Source organism: Protopterus annectens, chromosome 6.part0 (genome assembly GCF_019279795.1).
Source record: "Protopterus annectens isolate FY-2018-M chromosome 6.part0, PAN1.0, whole genome shotgun sequence".
In the NCBI taxonomy this organism is placed as follows: Eukaryota; Metazoa; Chordata; order Ceratodontiformes; family Protopteridae; genus Protopterus; species Protopterus annectens.
Genome location: NC_056737.1, coordinates 483,205,296 through 483,223,168, shown reverse-complemented (window position 1 = coordinate 483,223,168; position 17,873 = coordinate 483,205,296). Strand labels below are relative to the sequence as shown.

At 38.3% G+C, this 17,873-nt stretch overlaps 1 protein-coding gene across 1 annotated transcript in view; it reads right to left on the bottom strand.

The window, feature by feature from the left end:
* TTBK2 (tau tubulin kinase 2) overlaps positions 1-17,873 on the bottom strand; it is a 2,201,340-nt gene that overhangs the window by 359,837 nt on the left and 1,823,630 nt on the right. Inside the window, exon 12 of the mRNA XM_044074209.1 lies at positions 10,598-10,809. Within this exon, the coding sequence (XP_043930144.1) occupies positions 10,598-10,809 (212 nt within the window). The remainder of the gene's footprint in view (positions 1-10,597; positions 10,810-17,873) is intronic.

Genomic DNA, 17,873 nt, shown 5'->3' with positions numbered 1-17,873 from the left:
ATAGTTGTTTACTCTGGTAAGTATAATTAAAGATAATGCAATCAGAAAGCCATTTAGATAAGATAACCTTGGATTAAACGTAAAAGTAAACCTTTTCTTGTTTCTGAAAAAGAAAAATAATTGTGACTTTCTAAAATCTTTAGTTCTGTGCAAATAGAAACATAATTGTCTGTGAACATCCAATAAATATTACATATACTCTTCCCTTATTTTAAAAATTTGGGAAAAACACTGGTAGTTCAATTGATTGATTTAGGTTATTGTCAGACACTACTTTAGGAAGAAAAGAAGGATTAGTACGACGAGAAACTCTGTCCTTATGAAACACCAAATAAGGAGGATTAGCAGACAAGGCCTGCAAGTCAGACACTCTACTTGCTGAAAATAGCCACCAGAAAAATTGTTTTCCATGACAAGAATTTTAGATCACAATTGGCTGAAGGCTCAAAAGTGGAATGAATGATATGGGACAGTACAAAATTTAGATCCCAAGGAGGAGATGGACTTTTATAAGGCAGTCTTAACATCAAGGCTCTTTTTAAAATGGTCTTACAAAGCTTGTGTGTCATAATTGGAGGGCCATTTTCCCCTAGATGAAAATTGGAAATAGGGGCCAATTGAACTCTGAGTTGCTGCTGCTGTGCCTTCATTAAAGAGCTTCACCAAGAAATCCAAAATAAAATGAAGGGGCGCAGTAAAAGGATCAACATTATTCCTGTAGCTCACACAAGAAACCTTTTCCATTTGTTTCTATAAAGTTTACATGTGGAAATTTTATGAGAGGAAAGTAAAATATGCCTAGTTGGGGACGAAAGTAGATGATACCTGGCTATCACTGGAATTGGAGCAGTCACGCTGTCAGTTTGAGATTCTGTAAATCAGGATAAACCATTTTCTGAGGATGCCAGATGAGGCCCGGAACTGGGTCCAGTATCCATGGTTCTTCTAGAAGATGAGCCCAAAGGAAAAGGGAACCAAATCTACCGGGGCCTGTAAAGGGCAATGAGGATGATTTTTCTCTTCAACACACTTGCTTTCTGTTGCAATTTGGGAATTGGATGTTGGGGAATAAGCATAAAGAAATCCTGGCAGCCAATCGTGAACATGCGCATCTCTTGGCGTCTCCCCCTGAGGGGCGATTAGGGCAAAGTAGCTTCTACACTTATTGTTTATCGGAAAAGCAAACAGGTTGCAGCAAGGCTGGCCCCATTTCTGGAAAATTCCTTCCATAATTTGTTGTTTGAGAAACCACATGTGAGGCTTCAAAATTGCCCTGTTCAGTTTGTCCACTATGACACTGGATTTCCACAGAATGTGCATTATCAGAAAGCAGTTGGAAGATATCGCCCACTGCCAACCTCGGAGGGCTTCCCGATAAAGGGGGTAAGATCTGGTTCCTCCTTGTTTCTTGACATACCAGACTACCGACATGTTGTCTGACTAGACTACTATTGTTCCCAGAGGGAGACAATCTTGAAAGGCTTGCAACGCTAGGAGCACTGCTCTCATCTCTAGAACATTTATATGCAGATGGGCCTTGTAAGGGGACCAAGTGCTCTGGACGGTCCTTCCCAGATAATGCCCCCCTCCGTATCTGTGAGATATCCGTGGTTACTGTGGTTTGGGATTGAGTGGGTACAAATGAACGTCCTAGACTGACTTGATCAGAATACATGAATCTGTAATCAAGATCTTGTGAGACACTGGAATTTCTAGAAAGGACCACTGGGTTGACAACAACCATTGCAGTTTTCACATGTGAATACGGGCTAGTGGCACTAATACTACTGAAGCTGCCATTGTCCCAAAAACCTGTAGTACTAATTTTGCAGATGGTCTTTTCTTGAGAATTTCACTTGTTTGTGCTATGACATTATTCTGTTGAAGGTTGTTTGCGCTATGACATTATTCTGTCGAAGGGAAGATTTGCTAAAATTTTTCGTGTATCTATACAAGTTCCTATGAAAACCAAATCTTGACAAGGTTCTAGAGATGACTTCTCGTAATTTGCGGTGATTCCTAGGTGTGAGTTGATGCCTGGTCATGGCAGCCAGTCATCTAAGTAGGGAAACACATGAAATCCTAGATGCCTCAACTGGGCCGCAACCACTGCCATGCATCTGGTGAACACTCTGGGGGCTGTAGTGAGACCAAAGGGCAGGGCTCAAATCTGATAATGACTGGCTCCCAGCTGGAAATGCAGATGTCTTCTGGGACGTCTGTCCATTTTACATGGTAGTACATATCCTGAAGATCTACTGAGCACATCCAATTGTCTTTTCCCAGAAAGGGAAGAATAGACTGTAAAGTGACCATTCAAAACTTGCTCTTTTTATGGGTTTATAGGTGTATACACTGGGCTAATGGCCCTGGGCCCTTTACAAGCCTAGCCCATAGGATTACCCTGGCATCATGCCACCTTACCTTAGGTCTCAGTGCCTCTGTTGAGTAAAGCCAATGGAGTGATCCCTGGGGTGAATTTTCTATTTTCCTTCCACTCATCAAGATTTCTCCTGAAGAGGGCCAGTGAGCTGCTCTGCTTGACTTGTATAGGAAGTCTGTTCCATAGCAGGGACAGTCTCTGGGTTATGCACCTGTCCCTCCAGCATGTTCTGTTGATTATGGTAATGAGGTTGAGGTCCCTGGAGCGTGTGGTGTGGAGAGATTGGGATTTCTTTAGATGCAGCACTTTTAACAGAGCTGGGTCAGATATGGCTTTGAAAGTCAAGCAAAGATCGCCTCTAAGTAGGCGATACAAGACAGAGAATAGTTGGAGTTTTTTTAGTCTGTTCAAATAGGACAAATGTTTAAGGCCTAGGATCCTCTTTATGAGGTACTTTTGCGGCCTCTCCAGTTGTTGCAGGTGTTTACTGAAGTACATGCCAAATGCGGCATTGTACTCGATGACTGGCCTAATGAGGGAAGAGTAGAGGAAGACAATGACCTGTTTCTTTATGTATGCAAAACCCTTAGTAATGAGATGTGCCACATAGGACTTTCTGACCACAGTGGCAATGTGGTGGTCAAAAGAGAGGTTGCTGTCAACCTGTGTTCGCAGATCTCTTATAATGCCTTCTGTGTTCAGTGGACTACCATCGATGTGGTAATTCATGGAAACTGGGTTTTTCCCAAAGGGGATGATGACACATTTTTTGGCATTGAGCTTAAGGGCATGGTTCTGACACCAGTCGTTGGTCTCAGCGAGGTCTTTCTGTAGGATGTCAACATCACTCGGGGAGTTAATAATTTCTGATCAACTTCTTTAGGTTGCTGAGATCCAGAATGGGTCCCCAGTCCCATTTTAGTTTTTGGTACTAAAAAGAATCTTAAGTTCCAAATCCTCGTTGGTATGTGGGGACTTCTTGGATGACTCTTGTTCAGCAATTTCTGAATTTCTATGATTGATTTATTCCTCTGATTGGGTGGCACATCTGGGATTTTTTTATTTCGGGGAAGGGGATGGGCAAAGGGGATGAAATAACCTCTGGATATTATTCGTTGCACCCATTTGTAATCTTTTGCCAGGCCTGTGGGTACAGAGACAGCCGACCCTCAACTGCATCCACAGGTTGGCAATCGGGCCCCCATTCAGAAGCGCTGAAAGGGCTTGCCAAATAAGGTGTTTCTAGACCCTTGGTTTTCTGGGCTTCCCCTGTCAAGAGGGTGGCATCTTCCATTAGTATTCCCTCCTCTGCGGGAACTTTCACCATGTGTGTCCTGGAAAGACCATTGAGATTTTCAGAACCACATCTTTCCGCTACCTTTCTGACCTATGGGATAGGGTCTGGTCAAAGTAGAAAAACGGACTCCAACAGCAGACAAGGTCTTGCCCACTTGTTCACACCTGGTGAGCATTTCTTTCACTTTTCACCAAAAAAAAAAAAAAAATGAGCCATCGGGGGGGGGGGGGGGGGGGGGCATTCACAAAAGAAGACTTGAAAGGCTTCATGAAACTGCAAAGTTGCATCCAGGCCTGCCTCCTAATAGAGATACCTGAACCTGCGGGTCTACTCACTCCATCTGCTGCATACAGAATCAGTCTCATGGAGGAATTAACAACGAACGTTAGGGTGGTGAGCTGAAAGGCTAATTCGTATTTGACCCCCTCAGCTACAGCTTCTTGTAGGGCATCTGTCAACTACTTTAGCATTTCCCTCTGAAGTCTCATAAAGTGGCTAAGGTAATTCAGCAAGCGAAGAGCAAGACCTGCTGAAGAGAAGACGTGCCTCCTGTATCCATCCATCATCCTTGAGTCCTTATTACGAGAGTGGATAGTGGAACTGGTCTCAGAGAGTTTCTTTTTGGTGGCCGCCACCATGACCATGGCATCTACAGCTACTCCTTTTGAAAGAAATTTCTCGTCAGATGGTGATGTGATATATTTATTTGGCCTCCTAGGAATAGGATCTATGATATATGGGGCCTCCCAAGCATTCCAAGAGATTAAGTCAATAAGCTCATTGGAAGGAGGGGTCACCCAGGGGATGGAGGATAGGACCTGAAAGCCTTCAGGTATACTGATTCCTTCATCGAAGAGGAGCTGCACTGCCAGTCACCTCTCTAAGCATTTCCAAGATGTTTCCAAATGAGACATCTTCAGGAGGAGACTGTGGGGATCCTTTGGCTTCTTCAAGATCAGTATCTGACGTGACAGACTCTTCTGGGGAGTCTAGATGTTTCCTCTTACAAGTCCTCTTCTGAGGGACTTCCTCAGTGGGATAATCTGGGGAAGTTTTGGAAGGGGGGTTCCCTGAGGAACATCCTGAGGCTTGGGGCCCCCGCTGTCCCTGTGTATTGGATAAAATAGAGGACAAAGGCACTGGCAGGGAAGGGGGAGGAAGATCCTGAGAGGATTGAGTCTGAGACTGAGAAGCAGTCAAAGCTCTCCTCATAGCCTCAAAGGCTCCCTGTCCCTGATCTGAGGAACTCCCCAGTGTCAACAAAAGTAGTCATGGCACCAAGTAGAAAGCACCAGTGGAGGAAAAAAGCTCAGTCCTTTCTTTAAAATCCAATTTATTGTCAGAAGCATGACAAGTCAATCCAATAAAACAACGACCATGAAAAAGAACTTCAAAGCACATTAACGCTGTCTCCACACTTGCGTTTTCATTTGATACACTTCCTCAGATGTGAATGAATACTAATTGAAAATACACCTCACTTTATATACAAACATTAATTATACAATTTAATTCACTCACCTTTAATTAATGACCATTAAAGAACCTCTTTGTTAGTCTATTGCAACTTTTTTCTGAAAAACCAACCTAACCATTCATCCATTTTTCTAACAAAACTTAAATTTTAATAACATTAATAAAATAAAATGAATTAAAAATGAATTAAAATGCTCATCCACTTATATTATTCTTAAATCCTATATTGTTTAATGTTAAATATCAACAATGAAAACCTAATTTTAAAATCCATCGGAAAATGCATTGAATGTATTACATTATAGCACCATCTAGTGTTGAAAAGGAATATTTTAGTAGTCATGGCCTAAGGCCCCTCCAGACCCAATGACAAGAAGTCCAAGGTCGAGGTAGGAGACGAGCTCATTTGAACCAATGTTCCAAGGGTCTGATCTGAAGAAAAAGTGATCGGATCCCTATCCTTGGGGCGGACCAGAGAGCTACGGCTCCTAGAGTCCTCCTGCTCTGACAAAGCAGAGGTACTCAGTGCAAATGTTGGAGCAGATGACAATGTAGGTCTTTGGTCTGACATAGACACAATCCGGACATCAGAATCTTCCAGCTCTGAACCCAAAGGTTGGGTTGGAGGAGGAAGAGAAGCTTCCGGGGTGGACTTCATTGGCTCAGAAGCCACAGGGCTTGGGTCCTAACAACAACCTGGCCAGCATCAGTGTCATAAGTAACCTCTGGACCACCCTATCCACATCTTTGTCTGAAAGGCTCCTAGTGGACCAGGTAGATAGGGTTAGAGTCCTAGATTTAGCCAATATTGGGGAAGGCAACCTAGAAGAAACTGGTTCAATTTAGGAAGACTGGTCTTGGATCTCAACCGGCGTTGGAGCAGGAGTTGTCGGAGCAGAAAGCATTAAACATTCTAAGGAACCTCCAGATCCAACTCTCTTCTGCTCTAAAGTACTTAATGGAGCAGAGAGTTTTGCCTTCTTTTGGGCAGGCTCCAATGAAAGTCTTTTTTGGCTTGTTGGATATTGTTGAAGATGATGATTTAGCAGACTCATGGCCTGAAAAGGGCTTTTCAATAAACTCTTCAACATTAGCTTATCTTTTCTCTGTAATATGGCACGTTGACTGAAGCCATGACAAATGCTGCAAGATTCTTGTAAATGTAAAGGGCCTAAGCAATACACACCCAGTGTGTGTGCATCACTTAATGACATTTTCTTGCCACACTCCTCACACTTTTTAAATGCTAAGGGTTTATCAGGTTTTTGAGACATTTTTAACATTTAGCCACCAGCAAGAAAAGGAAAAACAATTCAGAACTAGTTAAGAATAGTAAGAAGTCACTAAAAACTAGCAAACAACCAGAACAATAATACCACCTAGAATTTAAACTGTGGAAAGGAATACATACATTATACATGTGTGTGTGTGTGTGTGTGTGTGTGTGTGTGTGTGTGTGTGTATATATATATATATATATATATATATACACATAGATATATATATATAAAAGAAAGAATAATAGAGTAAAGAAATGGTCAAAGGTATTTTAAATTATGAATAACAGAAAAATATAGTAAACTTAGCCTGGCCTGTGAATGACCACATCTTTCGTGAAGCAGCAAATGAGATCTGAGGTAATGGAGAGGTGTATTCTAGGAAGGGAAGGATGCCTGAGAGCTTGGTTGAAGGCCACGAGCCTTTGTACAAGGCCGAGACAGATGCGATGGACTGGATCTGACCCACATGTGAGAATAAAGTTGAGACTGGCAGCATCACATCAGACTTTCTGTTAAATGTCTAGTTCCAGCTTTTGTGTTACTTGCATGCACGGTTTGCCAGGTTCATCTTTATACAATTGTTTCTTGTCACCTCCATTTGAGCCTGTCACATCCTGCAGAACTTTATGTTTTATTAAAAACTCTCAAACAAAAATATACACACATACCCAATAACCCCCCAAAAAACCTATTAACTTAATGACACCGCACAAAACTATGTACATCTTCAAATATTGAAGTGTTGCACTCTGAATAGGAACAAAAGTTCCAAACTGACAGCCACTCACACAGACTGAAGCTAAACAGAAAGAAAGATTATCCATGCTAAGATGCATGGTTGAGCCTGTGATTTTATTAAGTGCTGTCTCGTTTTGCCTTATCTTTATAGCTCTGTCAGCTGGGAAAACACTTGGATGCTTTCAGAAAACATTTTCTCCAAGTCATTTCTCTTTATCATATTGTCTGCTAGTGACATGAGAACCAGATACAAGACTGGTGTTTTTTTTACATTTACTTGCTTTCTGTTAAAACTTGTTATTACATAAAGCTAATGGCCTTAACCCAAACATTCCCCTATGCAAGAATGAGAAAAAGCACACAAATTTCTCTTTTGCCATGCTCTTTTAACTTTTTTTACATTTCTTAAAACTGAACAAGGAGAAAGAGAGACAAAAGAAAGAAAAAAAAACAGGAACATCCATTTACATTAGTATTGCCATTACACTTAAAAATAACGGATATACATTACTGTATAAAAATAATTTATGTATGTGTATTTTTTACATACATGAAAAAAAAGTTTTTTTTTATGATAGGTTAAGAATTATGTATTATGCCTTACATGCTGTTATACTTAAATGTTTTTATATTTTTTAAGATGGTGATTAGTTTAAAACAAAGAATGATCAAGGTTTAATAGGTAGGAAGTGACATACATTTTAATTTCCTATAAGTGTGGTCTGTAGTTGTGTGTGTTAAGACTCTGATGATGCCTAAGTGTTAATGGGAGAAAGTGATAAGTCTTTTCACTAATGTTGTTGGAATTTTATTGTTTTTAACTTTTGCAAGTTTAATAAATGAGCCATTTTATACAGCTGCTCTGTGGTTGATTTCCTTGGTTTACTGTCTACGAGAGGACTTTGTGGGTGTTTTTCATTATTTCTACAAGGGGAAGTAATCATACTGAGGAAGCTCCAAACTATTTCAGGATGCAAATTCAATGAAAACAAAGCCAAAGCAATAGCTGTAAGCTATAAACCTATGAAAAATTTAGTACAAATATATCCATATTTGTGTATGCCTGAGAGAATGGAACAGTTGGGTACTTTGGAAGTTATTAAACAAAATTACAAACAAGTTAAGACCCTCACAATTGTTGATAATGTGCTTGTACAATAAAACTGAAGTGACTGAAATGTTTACTGTAGCTCCAGTTTTTTTATGTGGGATAATTCTCCCTCGAACTACCTAACAACAATTTTGGGCAATATCAAAGAGAGAAAAAAAGAAATAAAATATCATAACAGTGGAACACAGAGGATTAGGAATCCCTGATTTGCCAGAGTATTAGAAAGGCAACCCAAATCAAGCTACTAAATCTTACATAGCTTGACAGTTATGAGGCACATTTTAAGAATATGATTCTGTCCTTCAGAAGATGTTATGGGATATCAAAGTTAACTTTATGGACTCAATGTGAAAAGAAGAACTGGGAGAAGTACACAATAAATTATGTGTAAAGAGTAATAGAGAAGTAGAAACTATTTTAAACTCTGGGGAAGTAAAGGATTGGAAAAATTAATGTTATGCATGTAGGTATGGCAACAGTCACTAGCAAAAAGGGGTCAGCAGGAATAGAAAAGAAAAAGAACAACAGAGAACCTGGGTACTGGGCACTGTTAGTATGGGAACACACTACTACGAAATGGGATCAAGCAAAGGAGATGTATTTTCTGCTGTTTGATCTCTGGTTGTGCCTGAAAAGGGTCAATAGACCAGTCCACTTTCCCAGTAAGTAAGTAAATAAACAAAAGTAATAAAACTTAATTTACAACTAAGAAATGTTTCTGCTTTCCAGTCTATCACTGGAATGCACAAGTTGTGGCATGATAACTACAAAAACAGTCTGAAGAAGTTGGCGCAGAATCAAAAACAATAAATAGATAAAGAGACAAACACTGGAAATGGAAGGAGATATGTAAAGTCCCAGAATATGCAACAAAGTCCAAAAGATTCAGAATATCTGTTTGGAGTGTCTGCACATATACATTTATACCCCAAGCTGGTTACAAAAGATGTTCCCTCAAGGATATGACAGATGGAGATGTATGAATGGGGAAGGGGGTAAATAAAAACATGTGCTCTAAATTAGGGAATTACAAACAAGCACTGCAAGGTACAACAATAGATATTTAATGAACACATTAAATTAAACACAAAAACAATGCTTTTGAGATGGAATACAGCATTTGGGGAAACCCAGGTACAGTAAGGCAGTATTAAGCTTTTCATTGTTAGTAGCTAAAAAAAGCAATGAACAGAAAGTAGAAAACAAGGATAAATAATAACCGAAGTAATCACACTTATGAATAAACCTGAGGTGATGGAACAATAGTTCAAACTGCAAAACAGTAAGCTTTAACAGCTAAAAGTGAAAATTATGGGAAAAGTGTAAACAGAGAAGAGAAAATAATTCTGTCTGAGGCGGGTAGGAAAAGTGATGCTGACAGGTAATAAAAAAGGATATGTAGTACAAAAAAGTTCAATATATAATGACTTATAGAAGAGGAATGTTGGAAACTGTATGAAAAAAAGAAAAAAGGATTGATAATTGTATATTATACACTTAAATGAAAAAATGAAGTGGACTAGTAAAAGGTAATTATTTGAAAATTCAAGACCCACTACAGCGAGTCCAAAATATAGAGACTGAATTCCCAAAAGATCAGACATGTATACTAAGTCTGAGATGCCATTTCTGAGAGGTAAGGCGATCTTGGAGTTGTTTTATATATATATATATATATATACACACACACACACACACACACACACAAGTCTGGGGGTGCAAGGAGGGTTTGTCCCCCCTGTGAAAAGAAGTTTAAAAGAGAAGATCAATTTTTGAAATTTGCTCTTCTCCTGTGCTTTTGGTCTTTTTTCAGCTTGTTGGTACTCAGCATTTTGAGTGCCAACATTCAATAGAGAGCCCTTGTGAAATTGTTTACATTTGTTATACTAACATTGTTTGAATTTTGAAATGCTGACATTTCTGTTTAGTGTGTTTACTAAAATTAAGCTCTTATTTTTTTTAAATAAAAATAAATAATGAAATAAATAATGTACCCACGTTATGTGATACCTGAACTTCTAGAAAAAACAGAAGGTGTGAAGGACCATCTTTCTCCAGGATTCTGCTTCAGGAAAGAAAACTAGTACATTGGTGGACTATTTTGTGGACATCTCCAATACCACTGCCTAAAAAGTATGAGGAAGACATGAGCAAGGGAGAAGAACTTGGACCTATCAGATCTCTGTATGTAGCAGCAGCAGGAGGCAAAGAAAAGGCACAATAAGTGCAGCAATTAGCTATTCCCTTCCAAAATTCTTTATGCTGCTTTGTCTATGCAATGACATTAAAAATAATACAACATATTAACATACCATGCTTCTAAGAACTTGTCAGTGTCTGGTTTGGACTCCAGAGTAAGTCGTTTCTCCAGTTCAAAGCTGTGTATGGACCGTAACTTCCTGAGCAAAGGTACATCCCTATCAAGCTGCATGGCTTCCGAACGCACACGAACCGGAGAGCCCAAACTTGGCCCATTAGGCACACCAGTTCCATGGATATGACTGTTTTCATCTTCTGTAGCAGCCTACATAAAAAAAAAAAAACATTCTTCAAAAAAAAAAAATCCCATTGCCTACAGTTACTTCATAGAAACAACCAGTTTGTAAATTATAAAATGATAAACAACCACAAGAATGGTGCACTGCTCAAATATTACATCTTAGTAACTTAAATTTACAGACTTGCTTGGGAAGAATGTCCTCTTACCTTCAATTTACAGCATCGTATCTTGAATATTGAAAGCAGTGTTCTTACGCCCTCTGTCAATGGAGACTGGGCAGCAGTGAGATACAGATACAAACTATTTATCATTTCTAGAGTTCTAGAAATGGAAAGGTATGTGAACAATTTTACTTAGTGATGATAATGTGATTCACTTGCTGATATATAAGCAAAATTTCAGCCAACTCTGCTAACATAGAGGCTTCTTCTTTGACTACCACAACGATAATCTACATTCCAGAAGAGGGCCTAGGCAATGGTGAATTTCTCATTTTATGGAATGGGACAGGTTTCTACTGTGATCATTAGTGTAGACTAGGAGTGTAGCATCATGCAAAATGTACAGCACAGTGTGCAGAAACAAATCTAAGGAGGCTGATACACATTAGTGCACATCCAAATGTATGCAACATTATTACAAGGTCTATGCAGAAGTTCACATTTAACGCAAGTAAACCTCACATCCTCTTCTCAACATCTATGACAGCTCACATTCATCATCTCTATTCCATGTGCATTGAAGGGCCACTGCTGACCCAAGCCATTAAAGTAAGCAGCAAAACAAAAATAAAAAAAATTAAAGAAAAACTTTTTTTCTGTTTATCCTGAATGCCAGCAGCAAATATCAGATGCATGCAACAGGGGTTGTCACAATATATATTTTTTAATATTTTTAAATTATTTTAATTTATGAAACAGTAGGGGGAGTAAGGGATAGCAACTGCCATCACATAAAATGAACAGCAGCAATTACAAATCAAAATATTTTTTTCTGTTTACTCATACAAGACAGGGGCAACAGTGATGCTATATGCCTACCTAGATCTAAAGGCACTGTTCCTTGTGGGAGTTGTAAGGCTTGTGGTTACATCAATAGAGAAACAACCTTCATACATCCCTCTACAGGAAGGAGTTTTTCATTCAAGGGCAAGGCTACCTGCAGAACCACTAATGTTGTGTATTTGGCAAACTGCACATCATGTTCAAGATATTATGTTGGCAAAACCAATAACATGCTTAAGGTTAGGATCTTGCAGCACCTTTCGTCTATTAGGAACTGTGACGAACACAATGCCCTTTACAATCACATTAAAGATAATCCGACACATCAGTTTAGGTTCAGGGTGATTGTTAATGTGTTTCTTAACAGAAGAGGTGGTGATATTAAGTTAAAGACGGAAGCTATTGAATCCAGATGGATTTTAGAATTAAAAGCCCATATTAATCCAGGACTCAATGATGTGGTACCTCTTAAGCCAGCCCTTAGAAATAGGCGGGCTTTTTATTGAGTCCTGATTGGTTGTCAAGTATTTTAAATATGTATTGTTAGTTTGAGTACTTTGTCTGATGAAGGGTTTTGGCCCGAAAGTGCTAACTTTGTTTTCTTTTGTGTTTTAAATAAAATTTTTATATTGATTTGTACAGCAGCAGTTCCCAGCGACACTTTTTCTTGCTGCTACTCATACAAGATACATACGAGGGGTTTGTACCTTCCAACCCCAATCAAAGTAAATTTTTCACGATTTTCATTTAATCACATGCAATGACCCGCAGCAGTTAATATGGTGACTGTCAGTAAAATATATGTACAATGTAGTGAAACTGCACTTCTTCTTGTTATGGCTGCAAAGTTACATTGTCTGGTTGGTCCACTAATCAGGTTAACAAATGGAAAAAAGAAAAAAATAATTAGCATATTTCATGTAAAACTAAAAAAGAGACATTCACAAACATTTAATACATAGCATTATCTGAAATAGTGCAATGAGCAGAAAACCACAGAGAGGCAGCAATTCAGAGATCTGTGTAGCACGACTGAGTTTAGTTACAGGACAAATAGTACTGGAGTTACAATATGCAAATGACTGCCTTCATGAGATGAGATTCACTGTGTATGCAAATGGTGAAATCAAACGCGGCAGATTGATTTAGAAACATATAAATCCTGTGCTATGAGCCACAGCACTTAATTATTCTGAGGACTAATGCTAACGTGGTAGAATCAGCAGCAACCTTAGCTAAAACAAGGAGTGCTGTGGTTGCTCTTGGCACCAGTTCCTGTGATGTTGGTCTCTGCATTGGAGCTGGGTCCTCCAGCAACTTAAAATACCAACACCTTCAGGACCAGACACTGTCACCCTCTACTATGTGGAAAGGGACACCATACAAGAGTTAGTAGACATGTCACTCATACATGGAATCAAGGGCAACAAATGCACTGTCAATCCCCCCGTTTTTTTTTAAACAAGAAATATCTTTATTAAATGATCACTTATGACATAGGCAATCAAACATTTACAAAAATGAAAACAAACCATATTAACAAACTCAGCTGCAACCGTTTTACATCACAAACCATACTGACATAATCCTAGTTGCAAACATTACACATCACTTATAATCTATCCAATCATTGTCAGTCAAACATTACATAGCTCATTCAAGTCCTGCTTTCTTTTAAACCTCATTCATTCCTTGTATGCACTGTTCACACAATTCCCATTTTATCCTATGTAATTTGCCCCTATCTTTTTTTAAGATCCCAAGTCCAGCTGTTTTATTTCTATTACTATATTCACTACTTCTAATACAGTTGGTTTAGACTTTTATTTCCATTTTCTAGTAAATACTTTTTTGGCAGCCACCATAATTAGACTTAGCAAGGCCTTACTATGTCTAGGCAATTCCGATGCTGCATCACAGCTTAGAAAAATAATTTCTCTGGTTATACCAATTTGCTCAACCAGTATCTCCAATAGGAGTCCTCTTCAGGGAATCTTTAAAGTCTGCCAACTCATTACACTCTCAGAAAATATGTTCCCAATTAACTATTTCTTCCCCAGTACACATCCATCATTTCCTGTTTACCTGAGGAACATTTTCTGAAGTCTACTTGGGGTATAAAAATATCTATGTAAACATTTACAAGCAAAAATCATACATCATCTAGATTTTGTTGCATATTTGGGAGACATACATATATCCTCCCATTGTGAATTGCTTCTCCAGTCTCTCTTCCCAAACCTTTCTAACCATCCTCTGATTATTATAGTAATCATGCAATATTATATATGCTCTTATTATTCCTTTCTTAATGGCAGCTTCTGTTCTAGATTCTACTAAAAACTCTACCAGTGCTGGTCTTTCGTTTAGGACCCCCGTATTTCTTTCTCTTTGCCTATACTCTGATATCAATCCTTGATAGGGAAGGCAATATCTAACCTGCAGTCCAAATAAATTTTTGGCCTCTTCCCATTCTACTACCTTTCATTCTCTAGTTATTTGCTACCAATACCTTAGTTCCTTTGCCAGCTCTCTCCAATAAATTCCAGTACCCTCTTGCCTATTGTCTGTATCTCTAATTGCAGTCAGCGCTATTGGGAGAATCTCCTTTCTCCATTCCCATGTTGGCTTAGTTCTTAGAATACTTTCTGTTACTTTATGAGTATAATATTATGTTTGATTATTGTTATTTTCTTTAAAGATCTGCATCCAAAATCCCAGTCTCTTCTTGTTTCTTGAGCTTCCGCCCTATTTCATCATCATCCATTTCCACTTTGGATTATAGGTTTCTGCTTGTGCTATGTTACAGGAGTCTTAACTGTGTAGCTCTGAAATACCCCTTCAAACTGGGTAATCCCAATCAGCCTTGCTCTATTGGAAGAATCAAAATATCCGACTTGAGTCTTGCCATCTTCCCCTCCCAGATAAAATCCTTCAGCTCTTTATTAATTGATATCTGTAACTTCTCCTATGGTTGATAAAAATATGCCTGACCTGAGTATAAGACTAAAGGGACTAAACAAATTTGCTTGTATCTTACTATCTACATCCATAGAACAGAGCTTCCAATTTCTCAGTTTTTGTATTGTCTTTTGTTTAGTCTCTTTCCACATATTCTTAACTAACACACTGGAATACTTTTTAATCCATACTCCTAAATACTTCATTTTATCATGTCCTCATAAATACGGATATTGCTGAACCAATTTGTGTGTGGGTACATAATTTACCTCTACTGCCTTTGTTTTAGCTTCATTAATTTTGTATCCCAAAAAGATATGAAACAGTCACAAAATGTTCCACAACACTGTAATATCCTTTTCTGGTTTTGTCAGGTATAAAACAATATCATCTGCAAATACATCCAGCTTTTCTTGACTACCATACTAATTATATCCTTGAATTTTTGATTCCCTTATTTTATCTGCCACTGGTTCTAAATATAATGCAAATACCACAGGGGAAAGAGAACACCCCTTCCTGGTTCCATTGCTAAAGCAGAAATTATCAGAGAGGACCCAACCCACTTTAATTTTCACCTCTGATCCCTCATATATCCTCCTAATCAACCTTACAATTTTATCAGGGAATGCAAATGCTTCTAAAGCCCTGCTCATAAAGTCCCAGCTTACCCTCTCAAATGACTTCTCTACATCAAGACGCAACAGTGGAATTTTCTCACATTCTGCTTCCTTCTGGATCATAAATGTTCTGTTAAGGTTGTCAAATGCTTGTCTCCCCTCCACAAAACCACACTGATCCATATCTATCAATTTTGGCATCACTTTTGCCATTCTTTTAGCTATTACAGAGTTAGATAAACACTTTACAATCATGGTTTACTATTGAAATGGGCTTGTATGAAGCTGGATCTGATAGATCTTTATCCTCTTTAGGTATTACAGCTACAACCGCTTTCAAGGATGTTGGTACTTCTACTCCTGTTAAAATACTGTTAAAACCTTCCAGATCTTTATCAGGTTTTCCCTCCTAGCTTCCAAACTTCCACAGGAAGACCATCTATTCCTGGGGACTTTCCTGTTGTTTGGTTGTACATCACCATTTTTATCTCATCTCCTCCTATCCTGTTAGTAATTAAGCCTCACCTACCTCTACCCTTGGCATATTTAATTCTTCCATAAACATTTCCATTTTACATTTTCTTGGTTTCCTTACTTCTCTGCTTTATACAGACTTTTACAGAATTTCCAAAATAGTTCTAATACCGCCACAGGATTCTCTTGTTACCTTCCGTGTTACAGGCTCCTTAAGCTTAGTGACAGCCTGTTCTACTTTCTGTTGCTTGAGTTGTTGTGCTAAAAAGGTTTTTGTGCTCTACAGTTATTATCAAAACAGTTGCTTAACAGCAATCTTTCTAAATTCATGCATATTATCGAGGTAATCTTTTTATTTTCTGTTTAGCATTCTGTAATTGATTCTCTTCTTGTTCTGTGAGATTCCCCCTATTCTGCGATACTTAACCATGTTAGTCCCACTAAATAATTCTTGTTACTTCTTAACCATATCTCCCTTCATTTCCACCCTATTTTTAAACTCCAATTTCATTCACTCTGAACTCCTAGTACTGAATTCACATATTCCATTCCCAATATTTTCATAAATGTCTTCAAAAATCTACCCTCCATCACCATACTTTCCTTTCTGGGCCCCTAGACACATCTTCAGTGATGCAAAACTACATTCCAGTTCCCGTCTATAAGCAATATTACTTGCTGAAAGCTGGTTATTTCTCCCAGAATTTTCTTAAGCTCCATTATAGCAGTTTCAGGTGAAATATAAAGACATGCCAATGTAATCCTCCTCCCTTGCCAGTAGCCTCTTAGTACTACAAATCTACCATTATTGTCTTTTTTATTCTCTTCTATCATTATTGGAGCTCCTCTTGCAATTAGGAGAAGTACTCCTCTTTTCCTTTGTCCCAGGTATTCTGCTGAATAACCATCCTGAAAACCTTTTTTTATCAAATTCATATGTTCAGTTCTCTCCAAGTGTGTCTCTTGTAGCATAGCTATTTGCACTTTACATTTCTTTTGGTATTTATCTGTGAAACTATTGACATTTAAAGACACTGCAGAAAGCATCACTGTATTAAAAAGTGATTATTCACACCTTTTATGTACAACAGTTTTTTTGTTAAATCTCTAGTTCCAGCTTTTGTGTTACATGTATACACTGTTTGGCAAGTTGAACTTTTATACAGCTGTTTCGTGTCACATCCATTTGAGATTGTCATATCTTACAAAATTTTTTGTTTTATTGAAAGTCCTCAAATAAGAAATCAAACACACCCCCATACCTCCCTAAAAGCTATTAACTTAATACTAACACACAAAACTATCTTCAAATATTGAAGTTTTACCCTCCTAATAGGAAGAAATGTCCAAAATGACAGTCACACTCATAGATTTGAGTTAACCTAAAAGAAAGATTATCCATGCTAAGACACATGGAGCAGTCTGTGCTTCTACTAAGTGCTGTCTGGTTTTCTCTTATCTTTATAGCTTTCCTAGTTGGGAAAACATCTGAATGCTTTCAGAGAACATTATCTCCTAGCCAATTTTTCGTTTTTACTAGACAATTTCTCTATCAGACTGTAGCCAATTTTTCTTTATCAGATTATCTCCATGTTGACATGAGGGCCAGATACAGAATTGCTACTAAAGATACATTTATTTGGTAGAAAAAACCCTTATAATATGAACAGCTGCAGTATTTTCCCAGTGTTTTTCCTCACCTTTTGTAGTTGATTTTTCTTCAGGTCATCTGTATTTCTTTCTTCCCTGCATCCAGGCAGTGCACTTACTAGCCAGTTACTGAAATTTACCCAGAAACACAAAAAAGTCCACTGGCCTTCTCTGCTGAGTTTCTGCTTTCACACTGTGAGAGCTAGAATTAAGCTGTTATTCAATGTGCAGCCATCTTGAAAGCCTCCACTGACATTCCCTTTGAACTCAAAGGTTTGTGTGGATTTATCCATCCTTGCTGTGGGGAACTTTCAGCATCCAATAAGGCAGTGTTTATTAAACGTTTTTGGACTAAAGGACCCTATTCAAAAGTATTTTT